The sequence below is a fragment of the Peromyscus californicus genome, unplaced genomic scaffold, assembly GCF_007827085.1.
Source record: "Peromyscus californicus insignis strain IS unplaced genomic scaffold, ASM782708v3 Scaffold_16__1_contigs__length_79575227, whole genome shotgun sequence".
NCBI classification, from domain to species: domain Eukaryota; kingdom Metazoa; phylum Chordata; class Mammalia; order Rodentia; family Cricetidae; genus Peromyscus; species Peromyscus californicus.
Window position 1 is genome coordinate 22446384 of NW_026294458.1, and position 14043 is coordinate 22460426.

Consider the following 14043-nt stretch of genomic DNA (forward strand, 5'->3'; position numbering starts at 1 on the left):
GAGGTCATGAGCACTGTTTCCGATCTCTTGCTGTTTCTCTTTGACTTACTGCCAACATCTTTTACAACGTTATCTTATCTTTTCTTATTGACAAATATTGTATATACCAACCATGGGTTAATGAAGACTCTCCTCTCGGTGGGCTGCCTCTTCAGCTCTGTTCTCCTAGGAACCTGGTAGGTAATGTGCTATATGTCAACTGTGTTACCAAGCAACCAACTACTTAAGGGAAAAATGGCCCCAACTGGTAAAACACATCTGTACTGGGATGACTTGCAAACATACACTAGTGCCCACCAGGGAAACACAGCTGTGAACCTTTCTCAAAATTCTAACTTTTCTAAGTGGGAAGATATGTTTGGGGGCCTCTGTAAGCTAAGCCAACAAAATCATCAGAAGAGATTCTAGCCTCTGGGATGTGAGGCTTGTATACCAGGCAGGTCCTGTACCTACCCAGTGTGTTCCTGTCTTATATCCCACTGAGTAGACCCATGCCAAATATGGATCATCTTAGTTTTATGCATATGCACACTTATTTGAGCCTGACACCACCTCCCAGAGTGCACTGCAGATGTTTGGGTTGAACTCAACAGGTTCTGCATCATGCTGTGTCTGTGCTTACAGGGAGCACAATGCACTATGGGGCCCCTTGTCCATCTCTGTGAGAACAAGCTTTGCAAATAATGCTCACACATTCCATGATGCTTTATTTGTGATGGAGTACACTTATATGATAAAAGGACGCCCCCCCCCCCAAAAAAAACCCTACAGTCTTACTCTTTAGATCACAAGAATCCAATTGCTATAGAACCAACTCTAACTTTCTAATAAACTCAACAATAGGCAACATAACCTAGATGAGATGAGTCAGTTTCGATGGAAGTGCTTCATGTTTTTTTGTTTTAAACAACAGTCCATTCATATCATACTTGGTTGAGTAGCTCCTAAAGCTGAATGGAGCTGCCTCTCCTCCTGGGCTTCCTTCCTGATGGAAGAGTCAGGTTCACCTAGACGTCTTCCTCACTTGGAGTCTGTTCTGCATTGGGCATGTCACTTGGACTCTGCTGTGTACTGGGCATGTCACTTGGACTCTGCTGTGAACTTGGTATATCACTTGGACTCTGTTGTGAACTTGTTATATCACTTGGACTCTGTTCTGTAGTTGAGACTGAGTCCTCATACCGCTTTTGCTGAAGGGTCTCCATCTGCTGGTAGATGGTGGCATTTCTATGGATCATAGCTTCCGTGTTGCTGTGAATGATATCATGAGCTGCCAGAATGTGCTTCCGCTGGGCATTCCTCACTGAACCAAAGCAACAGGAAAAGGTTTTACTTTTCTGCTTGAAACCATTTCTCAGTGTTTTTAAGATAGGAGTGAAAAAAAAAACCGTTAACTTTCAAAACACATTTTCTGCTTTGGGTTAACTGTACTCAATAAAAATGACCAATTATGTGTTTTAGAAGGACATTTTCTAAAAGTAAACCAGACTTGTTATCTTTTGAATTTGAAATGTTCTTCCACTGAAAGCTTGGTCACCAGCTGTGGCACTTTTGAGAAATAATTGGGTTATCAAGGTTCTAATTTTGCCAATGAGTTAATCCAAATGCCAAACCTAACCTTATAGAAGTTCATTGACTGTATAGACTTTGGCTCTGGTTAATTTTGGTGCGTGATGTTTTTAATCATAAAAGGTTTTTTTAAAAAATAATAAAGTTTATATAACAAAGAATCTATTGAGTCATATTTGCATGGACCATTAGGAGGTGGGGCTTAGTAGAGGAAGTAGGTCATTGGGGGCATGCCTTTGATGGGTACATCTTGACTCTGGACCATTCCTTTCTCATTCTCATGGTGGGGCCAGGGCATACCTTTGATGGGTACATCTTGACTCTGGACCATTCCTTTCTCATTCTCATGGTGGGGCCAGGGCATGAACATCTTTCCTCAGCTACACTTTTGTGTCTTTCTTCTGCCTCGCCAAGGCCCAGAAACAACAGATCTACTGACAGTGGGTGGGAACATCTGAGACTATGAGCTTAGAAGGCAGTCCTAGGTGTGAATCCTACGGACATGTATTCCTCAGCTTTAATACAGGCAACAGCTGAAGCCCTTGGGATGTTGATAATGATGGAGATGTTAGCAATCTGCACTTGTCCTTAATTTGTGCTAGAGAGTTTTAAACAGTTGACATGTGATCACTCATTTAATTCAACCACAACCTTAAAAGAGAATATTATTAGCAGTCTCATTTTTAGAAGAGTGTAGACACAAGGGAATTAATTAGATAATCTATCCCACACCACACAGCTAGCTAGATAAGGACAGTAAGAAGTACCATAGGCTAGACATGGTGGCACATGCCTGTAATCCTAGCACTAAAGAGGCTAAGGCAAGAAGATTGCTAATTCAGGGCCAGCCTGGGCTATATAATGTATGAGACCCTTTCCCCAAAAGGAAAATTAAAAAGTACTAGGTATTCTTTGCTATTTGGGTATCAGTTACTTTGCACAGTACATGGTTGAAAAAGCAGGGGTTGGGGGGCTACATCGGTCATGAGTCAACCTGCTAATTATTTGTTTCCAATCACTGATTTTCTTGGCTGAAAAATGAGAATGCACCTATAACTGTTATAAGAGATTATAAAAACGGGCTTACAAACTAATAAATGTTAAGCCCGTTTTTTTCTTCCATCTCTTTCAATCCCCTTAGGGAAGGTGGCTCTGAAGAAGGCTTAATATTTACCATTAATTCTCAAGGATCTTGAACACATAGCAGCCCTTTTATACTATAATATATATTACTTGGTCTAAATATTTAACTCTGTCACTATGGACACTGTAATGCATGGTGGGAGCAAAGCCATCTTTTGTGCAGCCATTAGGTGGTTTTGTGAAAACATGAAACACACACACTCTGCTGTCCAACACTTACTCTGATGGGAATATAAGGATCGTAGCCAAGATGTGTATAAATACACTGATTGCAATAAAACAAGAAAGATACAAAAGACACTGTAAACAGACTAAGACCCGAGTGCTAGAGAGTACCTGTTTTAAAAGTATGCTACCATGTGTAAGCAAAAATATCAACATTCTTTGACCTAATGCATTAGAATCTCACTAGCCCTTTGTCCATAATCAAGCAAATATTACGCTTTTCTGCTTCAATCTCTCCAGAGGTTTCTACATACTAAAGGCTTGTGTGTCGTTATTTTATAGTCTCGTCCTAATGACACCCCTCTCTGGGATCAGATCTGGCCCCAACAGTTTGAGGGTTCTGGAAAAATCTTTTTCTTCTTCTTTTTAAAATTTTTATTTTTATTATTTTAATTATGTATATGTGGGAGGGGGGATATCCATATGAATGCAAAGCCCCACAGAGGTCAGAGGTGTCAGATCCCCTTGCCTCTGGGGTTACAGGAAGTTGTAAGCCACCTGATATGGGTGCTGGGAATCAAACCCAGGTCCTCAGGAAGAGCAGTATGTGCCCTTAACCACTAACGAACCCATCTCTCTAGGCCCGATTCCTTTTCCTTTTAAGATGTATTCTTTCCTTTTCTATTGACTAAAAGCACCATTATTTTAAAACGTGTCGTTTTCGACAAAGGACAAATTGAAACTGTTATACTGAGATGTCACCCTAGCAGAAGCACTATCAGTGACCTGGGAAACAGCAAAATGTCCTTAGACCTTGGGCACCCCTGCTTTTCAGCACCCATCGTTTCTGCTCTCTGTCTGCAGAAGGCTGCAACTGAGGGTCACGGAAAACAGCTCCCCGGGAACCTGAGAACTTCCGGTCAAAGACAGTGAAGTTTGGCATTCTGCCAATCTGACTGGCGCGGATCCTGCCCCCTGCTGGAGGTGATTAGGTTCTGCAGCCAAACTGCAGGAACAGAGAGTGGTTAAGTTCTAAAGCAAGAACCCACAGCTTCTTCAGAAACCCCACCACACCTTTGTCTAGAATCCCATCCCTTACCTTTCTCTTTGACGAAGTCCTTTTGTACCTCTGGGATGAGAAAACTGTACACCAACTCGGCAACAATCTCCTCTGACTGAAGAGACGTTCGACTAGAAAACAACAACAACAAAATCAAGCAAACGATCAGACGAATAAAACACAAACCCCTGGTTTCTCTGCTCGGGCTGCTGATAGATGCCGAGATCTGTGTGGCCTCCTAAACGCAACTCCTAAACGCCACCTTTCCCTTGATTGGGCGATCTGAAAGAGCACATTCCTGACAAGCTCGTTCGGCTTCATAAAAAAATTAGAATTTGACCCTACCCAGCCTGCTATGAAGCATTTGTTATTCAGCAAATGCTTGGAAGTCTAAAATACTTTGGGATTAAGTCCAAATAATGTCAAATACATACATACATACATACATACATACATATACATATATATATATACATATATATATGTATATATATATATACTTTGCTTTTATGTTCTGGGTATTGTAATGATGTTTAGGATGGAAATAAGCCAGGATAGAGGGAAACAGAGAATTCAATACCCAGTGCTCCTCCCGCAGAGAGGTATGGGCATGCGGCGTTCCAGCGAGTCATGCTGGCAAAGAAATGGGCACCGAAGCATGGCTTCTCCATTGTGGTGGGGCCTGAAGTGTCTGAAAGATTACACCTGGACAGCAAGAGGTATGTCATCATCCGTTTCACAGTCTTTTCTCACGCTGCATACCGGTTTTCCATTTCATAAGCGATGTCATTGATCTCCTCAGCGATCCTCTCAATTTCTGCTCTGGCCTGTTCTTCCGCAGTTTTCTCTTCGGTGTCCAGTATGATGTCTTCCAGATAGGAGGTTACGGTACTTTGGTGAACCTTGATCAGCTGCCGAAATTAAACATATATTTAATTAATAATGTATCTATTTAATATAGTGCTTAAGAACGTCTATTGTAAACAAGACAAAAAAAACACACTGTGGTGATATTTTATTTGTGCTGAAATGTGGTATTTTATTTGTAGGCTAATAAATAAAGTTTACCTGGAGATCAGAGGTCATATAGCGAGCCATAAACAGAAGTCTGGCGGTGGTAGCCTATGCCCTTAATCTGATCACGTGGCAGGCAGAGTCTCTGTGTGGTCAAGGACACAGCCAAGTGTGGTGACACACGCCTTTAATCCCAGTACTAACCATAGAGACCTGGAGGTCTGTATAGACAGGCAGTGACGAGGAAGTCATGTGGCTGGGCTTAGAGCCAATGAGAAGGCAGAACAGGAAGGCAGTAAAAGCGCAGTTTAGACAGGAAGAAGTTCTCCCTGGGGAAGCGAGGGCGAGGTGGTAAGCTAAGTCTAGTCGTGGCTCTTCGCTGTTTCTCTGATCTCTTCGGCTATTACCCCTGTATTTGGCTCTGCATTCCTTATTGAATAAGACTGTTTAGAAATTCGTCTACACCACACACACACACACACACACACACACACACACACACACACACCCCATTACTTGATGATCTCATGGTTCATCAATTTCTTTCATGAAGTCACTAGTCTGTTTCTCATCCCTCTACCTGTGCTTTCTGAGCAGCCCAATCCAGTTAGCCCATCTCACAACTGTGGATCTTACTGGGATGTTGGTAAAAAGCACCGCAAAACAGTGATGATCAATAACCTGGTTTGGATCCTGGTTGTCCTTATCAGTCATGTGACTTGGCCAAGCCACCCAACTGCAGCAGAGGCTAGGGGATATTTCCCAATACCCTTTCTGTCTTTTATGTTAAATAACAGAATCTCTGGATTTCAGCTAGGCAAACAGGCACCCAAGGACTACATTTCCTAGTTCCTGTAGGTTCTAGTCATGGCCACAATAACCAAGATCCGACCAAGAGAATAAGCGCTGAGCTGATAGGCCCAACTTCTCGAAAAGATTCTTACAAAGAAAGACTTCGCTTCCCCTTTTCTCTTCCTTTTCTCTCTTTTTATGTTTTATTTCATGGACACAAAACCTGTGGTGACAACTGTCACCTTAAGTTGCCACAGGGGCCATATTAGAGGCTGCAGAGCAGAAGGTGGAAGGATCCCAGGTCACTGAAGGATTTACTGAATTGTCATAATGGCCCTTAATTTCTTCTTGAAGATTTCTTAAAATCATGAGATCGAATCAGAGCACATAAATATACAGTATAATGAATTAGGACAAAACCAGTATCTGTAGAGTTGCTGCTAGTACCTAAGTAGGCCACTGGGTCCCTCCTGACCACAGCCTCTTTCTGCTTTCACGACGGTCCTAGTCAGCACTTACTCAGCTTTAGAATTTTGCTCTCTAACTATGTAATCTCAGGCAAAATTAATTAGCTTTGGTTGTTTCATCCACATGCACACACACATGCCCATGTATACACACCCAGGAAGTATCAAGAGCATCAACAATGACACATTAAGCTTTGTATGTATGTATTTTGCATGTATGCATATGTCTCAACAAATTGTGAGTCTCGTGGAGGCAAAAACATTTTCATGTCTGAATTTTTCTTTGAATCTGAGATAATACCCAGGACTCAGCAACTATCCGGGACCTGTTTCTTAGAGGGCCCAGGAGCCCAACCTAAGTATGCGATAGTTACTCTTTATGTACCTTGAACCCCAAGGTCAACCTTAAGCTCCACGCCTTCCTGATGTTAGCATCTTAATGGCAGTTCAGTACATTATCAACCAAGACCTACATGTGGAATGTCTAGTATGTCAGGGCCCATGTTGATGGTGCAGAAAGCACAATGTGAACACACGGCATGCTTGCTCTCACGAAGCTGAGCGTTTATTCAGGAAGCAAGCTATAAAGACATTGAACTTTAGATAGCTGGGTTATAAAGTAGAGATGAGGGGCGTTCAATACCGGCCATGTATGCATGAGGACATATGTGCTTGCACAAAGTAGACCTTAAGGCAGGCCGAAAAAACGCTAACTCTTTTGTGTCCTTCCCAGATGCGACTGAAAAGTCTGCCTTTTCCACTCGGCAGTCCCAAACTAAGCTTCAGCTGAATTCCTGATTGTACTTCTGACCTCTGACCCATTGTTCTCTCCGCTTCCTACCTCCCAAAGGAGTAGCCACAGCTTCCAGATGCATAAGCCATGGACTCGTCATTATTCTTGATTTCTCTCTGTGTCTCCCTTTGGCCATAATTCCTTAAGGAGGACTCCATTCTTGGCCTCATTGTAATTATGCACATGTTCTATGTTATTTAAATTGCTGGAGAGCAGGGCTGTGCCTGTGTCTTCCCTCCGGAGTACCCACAATATATGGAGTGGAAACAGCGTATTTGCTAAATAAAATGAAGACAAAACACAAATCCTGTTTTATGTCATGAGTTGTCCGTGTGATTCCGGGAGACATCACAGCATGAGATGTCTTTGGTTAAACCTGGCTCCTCCTGGGCCCTGGAATCTAGGGAGTTTACCTACACCGGGCTGCCGCCCCACTTGCCTCCATAAATATCTGGTCCTCTTGCTGCAGACGCCTTTGCTCAACCTGGCGCCGACCGCTCTCTTCCGCCTCCCGCATGCGCCGTTGGCGCTCAGCCAGCATGGCGAAGGCGTGGATCCTCCGCTCCTCCTGCAATCGCACCAGCTCTTTGGACAGAAAGTCAAGCATGTCTGCCAGCACTCTTCCCTCCAGGTCACCCAGATGGCTTTCAATGACCGACACCTTAAAAACAATACAGGCTGTGAGGATGAGCTCCGCTCAGAACGGCGACTATGAAGAGCTGGGTGACTCAGAATGACCGAGCAAGGCCACTTCTTGTTGGGACAGCCTTCACCGGGAATGCCATGCCCCAGCGGTCCCACCCCTGGGCACTTATTGGAAAATGTAATACAGGCTTAGATCTGAGAAAGCAGATTGCCCAGTCAGTCCCCATGGCTCACAGCTCTTAAGTCATGAAGAGGATTCACTGACTCATTCTCTCAGTGACACACTCAATGTAATTTTTTTTTCAATTTTATGCAGAAAGTCCGACATGAAGGAAAACAAGAAGATAACAGTGTATTCAATTTAATAAAATAGAAATTCACCCATGAGCACTTTTAATTTTTAAATGTCTGGTCTTCTACAAGCTCGAAGAGTTGTAAAACATTGAATAGCATGAAAGTGGAAAACCTTGGTACTTTGTAGACTTTTAATAGCTTCAGAGCTATTAACAATCATCTTTGAAACAGCACAGGATAGAGCTTAAATGTCCGTGTATCACCGAGGTACAGTAAGGGGCCCGTGGAGTGCTCGGCCAGGAGTAAGCCGCACTGATGTATGGATATCCATGTCCTGGCTTTCACATAAGAAATGTGTTTAAGATGTGTTTCCCTGCCCTCTCCTGAGCATAAGGGAACGTCTCCCTTCTTCCCACCGAGTGCATCTTTAACACTGACCACTCTGCTCTGTGCCCACTCTGGTTTGTGTCTAAAGGGAAGGAATAGTCTCGGGTGGGGGTGGGGGGCAATGAGGTCACTGGCTGAGGCTGTCTGTCAAGGGCAGTTGTTAGATCAGCTCCCTCATCCCCATCCTCACCCACACATACTTTCAAAGCCCTGAAGTTCAACTTTTTTTTTTTTTTTTTTTTGGCTTTTCGAGACAGGGTTTCTCTGTGTTGTTTTGGTGCCTGCCCTGGATCTCACTCTGTAGACCAGGTTGGCCTCGAACTCACAGAGATCCGCCTGGCTCTGCCTCCCAAGTGTACGCCACCACCGCCCGGCTTGTTTTTTGTTTTTAAACAGGAGAGCTGAAAAGGGTAAAGCTAGGGCATGTCACTCACTGCTCCTTCATGTATCAGCAAGTGGATGCTCAGCCCAGAGAAGACGGGTTCTCTCCCTGTCGTCATGGACCTAAACGCTCTCACTTCCAAGGTAAGGGGCAGGTGCTAACCTAAGCTCCACAGCTGCCTTTTCATGCCCAGCCTCAGTCCTTTGCCAGGAAACGTAGCCAGGCATGCTCAGGTAAGGAAATGCAATTTGAAAGTAAAAGTGCTTAGAAGGGCATCACTGCTGCAGCCGTATCATTTATTCATCACAAAGTGGAGTTGTGTTTCCAGAACAGTTTCCCACAGAAATGGAACATGTGGAACACACCCTCCCTGAGACCCCTGCACCGGGTACCTTGGCAGGACAAAGTTAAGTAGTCTTCGGAGGAGTGGCACTTTCTCAAGAGACCTTTCCACCTAGCTTAGCTGACGTGAATGTCTGCTTCACAGTTGGCTTAGCTCCATGTGCCTCAAAGGGCCAAGGAGAGCATTTTCCCCACCGCACCTCAGGATCTACTCTTTCACTGGATTTCCACGCCCTGTCCAAACATCGCCAAGACTCCAGGACCACCAGACTGAGACACTCCACATCCTTCCCCATCTTTCCTCAGATCTCCTTTTAGGTGGACTTGCACCTGCTCCCCAAAGCCCACCGAGCACCACAGCATCGCTGTCATATAAACAAGTAAAGCTGGCCGGGCGGCGGTGGTGGCGGTGCACGTCTTCAATCCCAGCACTCGGGAGGCAGAGGCAGGCGGATCTCTGTGAGTTCGAGGCCAGCCTGGTCTACAGAGCGAGTTCCAGGACAGGCTCCAAAGCTACACAGAGAAAACCTGTCTGGAAAAACAAAACAAAACAAAAAACAAAACAAACAAACAAACAAAAAGTAAAGCTGGTGTCATTCCCAAGTTGGTTATTATTTGTCCTCAATTCCCATATAGCACGAGAGTCGTGTGTGTTCACTAAAAGCGGGTCAGTCATTGTTGCCGTAGGTACTACTACTTTAAACTGTGCAAACTGATGCATTTTTAGGTTTGGTTTATGGACACCTGGGAACAGGAGTAAATGACTACAGTGGAGTCGGAAACACTTGAGAGCAAGCACAGAGGGATGCATGCTGGACGGCGGGGTGGGGGGGTTGGCTGTCCTTTATGGCAGATGGCAGAGCAGGAGAGCCTGGCAAAGTCACCAAACATCGCGAGACAGTGGCATATTTAACGGGTAGCTCAACCCAGCAAGAGCAATTCACCCGTGGCTCCAAAATTCTGCAGTAAATGTTAATGCTTTATAAGAAATCTCACATTGTACTTTTCTTCATGTTACTGTTGTTGTTCTTATTCATTTAGCCATGCCGCTAACCCAGGTGTAAGGGAGTTCAGCAGCACTACTCGATGTTTAAGAACAATCGAAAGGGGAAATCTTAGAGTTGGGAAAAGCGACTTTGTTTGGTTTGGTTTTGAGGTTTCTTTCTGGTTTTTAAGACCGGAGCGTCCTTTCGATTCAACAAGGGCACACCTCACTCATTGTGGGCTGCTACAGAATGCTGTGTGCCGGGGCTGTGGAGGAATTTTAGAATCTTCTCACGGAACGTTATTACAGCGCTGCTGAGGACAGTAACCACTGAGGGGAAGGCGCAGCAAGTCACAGAGGGCAGAACCTTGTTCTCATGCAGGTTCCTCTGCCGCTGCAGGGCCAGGGTCACTTGCTTCTCGGCTTTCTTCACTAGCTTCTCATCCTCCTGCAGGGCGTGGCTGGTGCGCAACTCCAGGATCAATTCCAGTCGCTTCTCCTTGCCCTCGAACATCTGCGCCAAAGCAAAAAAGACAAAGGGAAAAAAGAAAGATTTGCCTGTTACCTTGTGTCAAGACTGCCAGGGCCAGGCAGTGAGCTGGGAGGCACGTGTGAGCAGCAAATTCTGTGTCCGCTGTTCACCAACGAGAACCACTCCCCCATGTGCCCTCTGTGGATGGGTGCAGGAGTGCGTGCATGGTGTGTATGTGTGTGTGTGTGTGTGTGTGTGTGTGTGTGTGTGTGTGTGTGTGTGCGCGCGCGCGTTGCTCCACCTCCCACAGACAAGGTAGCAACTACAGCAAAACTAAAGTCTGTCACTCAATTCCTATGTCTCCTTAAAAACAAAACAAAACAAAACAAAACAAAAAACAGGGCCGGGCGGTGGTGGCACATGCCTTTAATCCCAGCACTCAGGAGGCAGAGCCAGGTGGATCTCTATGAGTTCGAGGCCAGCCTGGTCTACAGAGTGAGATCCAGGACAGGCACCAAAACTACACAGAGAAACCCTGTCTCAAAAACCAAAATAAAAAACAAAACTCCCCCCCAAAAAAACAAAAACAAAAACAAAACAAAAAACAAAACCCAACAACTTGCGATGGCACTATTCTAGACCGGTTTGCTTTTCCGATGAACTAGCCCCTTGGCTCGTAGCACACAATCTGCTCTCTGAAGGGAACTGCAAGATTGTCTGGATTAAGGAGAGGCGAGGGAAGCCCAGTGCTCAGCACAGGCGTTCACCTTGCCCTGCACAGTGGAGTCTCTCAAGAACTGAAGCCCTAAGGAGGGAAAACCGAGAAAAAGGGCTTTCAAGTGGGTTTCCAAGTGAGGTGTGCCTGCTGCGGTGGCCGAGATCATCCGGCCAAAGCTTCAAGTCAGGACCAGCACGGGGCCTGCTGGTTGTTAAGGGAACATCCCTCAGACTCAAATTACTTCCCTCTAAAATGAGAGTTCTGGTAGGAAAAAAGAGAGGATACCCACAGGATATAGCATGGGCATATAGCTCAAAACTGTAACGACTATGTGTTTGTAGCACAGATATTGCCCACTCTGCACAAACACAAATTGTTTTAAGACATAATAGAAAATTAGGGAATCCTTCTTGGTTTGCAATGCTCTAACAGTCAAAATTCAGATAAGCAAATCTGGGGAGTCAGCAATTTCGCAGAAGGAAAAAAGAGTTCGCACAGCCTGAGTTCCAACCGTGGCACAGGACGGCAGGTGATTCTTCTCATCTTGACCGTGTGTGGCCCAGAGGGACAAGGACGGCACTAGAAGGGAGAGGGAGTTAATTCCAGAGTACTGGAACAGGAGAGCGAGGTGTGGGAGGGGATTCGCCTGGGCAGCCAGACAGACGCAGTCTCCACTATTCACTATAGCAGGAGGAAGGCTGGCCGGGGGTCTGACCTACGCACCATGTTCTGCACAACTCTGCCCCGGAGTAACTTCTGCAAGTGGATCACAGCCATTTCTATGTCTCCTTCCTGAAGAGACAGAGAGAGAATTGGGGTGAGGACAGCAGCAGCTCGAGCAGCAAACACTTTGGGGGACCTAGTTCAAGCCTGAGACTTCAGTCTATGCCAAAAGAATGGAAAGAGGGCTAAGGTGTGGGTCTGCTGTCGTCCAACACACAGGGTCGTAGATATTACCTACTGTATCGTCAAAAGTCATCATTTTAATTATGAATAATACATCATTACGATAGACTAAAAGAAAGAAATGATGGGACTGCCAAGATAGCCACTCCCAACAACATCATTCTGAAGTCACAAGTGCAGCTAATGATGTCCTTTAACACCGGGATTTTCATGGTCGCTTATGAACGATGAAGGAAGTAAGCTAGAGTAGGGTGCTTTTCACGTGAGTTAGCTGAACTGGCAAAATCAGACTACAGTGGGCAAGAGTCATCCGCTACAGAAATCAATTTAAACCATCGTTCCAGTGCTAGGAGAGGGGAGGACCGTTTTCTTCAGGGATGTAACCCCTGAGAAGCTACCCATGCTCCAATCCACGGTCCTGTGCCCATGCACATGCCAGACTCGGTGGGTTTAAAACAGAGCACACGCGAATTGGGAGGACGTCATGGTGGAGAATAAGGGAGGAGCCTTGGGCTTCAGTGCTGAGATTACAGGGGTGTGCCGCCATGCCAGGCTATCTCCTTCTCTGTCTCCCCCCTACCCCTCATCCCTTCCCACCTCCTCCTCGTTTTTTGTATTATACATGGGGATTACCTTCTCATAGCTACTTTGTATCCTTTGTGTTTTTACTCTTGAAAAAACTGAAAAGTTTAGATTTCACATGGATTATATTTGTATGAGTTAGATGTTTGATACATACAAATTAAGAGGGAACTGGGGGTGGGTGGGTGAAGAGATGGGTTTCCATTTTCAACATCCACATGGTAGCTCACAACCATCTGTAACTCCAGTTCCAGAGTAAATCCAGTGTCCTCAATGGCCTCCGTGGTCAATGCATGCATGTGGTGCACAGACGTGTGCAGGCAAAATGCCCGTATGCATAAAATAAAAAAATTAAATGAATCTCAATAGAAATTTAAAAGAGAGGGAACTGATTTTAAATCGGAGCTTGAGACACTAACGCTGCTAGCTCACATTCGTTTCCAACCCAAACTACCCTAAGTGTGAACTGACTGCAGTCCTGAACTCAGTGTGTCACGTGAAAGTTTCCGACTTACCGAGGAACTCATCTCCAACGTGGGGGTTGGGAGCCGAGTCTGGGGGAGGGGGTTCTTTTGCAGGAGTCGCAGGGGTTTCCTTCCTTCTAGGACTTTATTCTTCTTATCCAGCAGCGCCTGAAAGAAATGCCAGCCAATGTCATCCCTTATTTTTCCACCTTCCCCCAGTGCCAGATTTGGACTGTAGATCTGGATATCAATCTGGATCCCCATGCCTGGATTCAAGGTTAGCTGAGAAAGTTCTGCCTGGGGCGCATGTATTCCCCACCATGTGCTATAACATTGCTAAGAATACATTAACCCGGGTGCTGGAGAGACGGCTCAGTGGTTAAGAGCACTGGTGTTCTTCCAGAGGACCTGGGTTCAATCCCCAGCACCCCCATGACAGCTCACAACTGTCTGTAACTCCAAGATCTGACATCTCATACAGACATACATGCAGGCAAAACACCAATGCACATAAAAGAAACAAATTAGAATACATTAACCACTGAATAAACGTGGCATCTATTTTTAAATAGACTTAATTAATTTTATGTTATGAGTATGTGTGCATACCTGAGTGTACATATATTCACTTGTGTGTGTGTGTGTGTGTGTGTGTGTGTGTGTGTGTGTGTGTGTGTGCAGAAGCCTTCAGAAGTCAAAAGTGGGAGTCAGATCCCTCACACCTGGAGTTACGGTGATTGTGAGCACCATGTAGGTGCTGGGAACTGAACCCTGGTCCTTGGCAAACCAAATCTGGGTCCTTTCCAAGAGCAGTGAGCTCTCTTAATTGCTGAGCTGTCTCTTCAGCCCCTACCTACTTTTGT

At 45.2% G+C, this 14043-nt stretch overlaps 1 protein-coding gene across 2 annotated transcripts in view; it reads right to left on the minus strand.

The window, feature by feature from the left end:
• Window positions 1–684: 684 nt before the first annotated feature.
• Window positions 685–14043, minus strand: part of Cfap91 (cilia and flagella associated protein 91) — a 48097-nt gene continuing 34738 nt past the window's right edge. For both annotated transcript variants that reach the window (XM_052740674.1, XM_052740675.1), the window contains 7 exons: window positions 13232–13348; window positions 11952–12020; window positions 10406–10552; window positions 7443–7664; window positions 4700–4848; window positions 3977–4068; window positions 685–1303 (listed from right to left, as the gene is read on the minus strand). In XM_052740674.1, coding sequence (XP_052596634.1) covers window positions 1008–1303; window positions 3977–4068; window positions 4700–4848; window positions 7443–7664; window positions 10406–10552; window positions 11952–12020; window positions 13232–13348 — 1092 coding nt within the window. In that variant the 3' untranslated portion in view covers window positions 685–1007. The remainder of the gene's footprint in view (window positions 1304–3976; window positions 4069–4699; window positions 4849–7442; window positions 7665–10405; window positions 10553–11951; window positions 12021–13231; window positions 13349–14043) is intronic.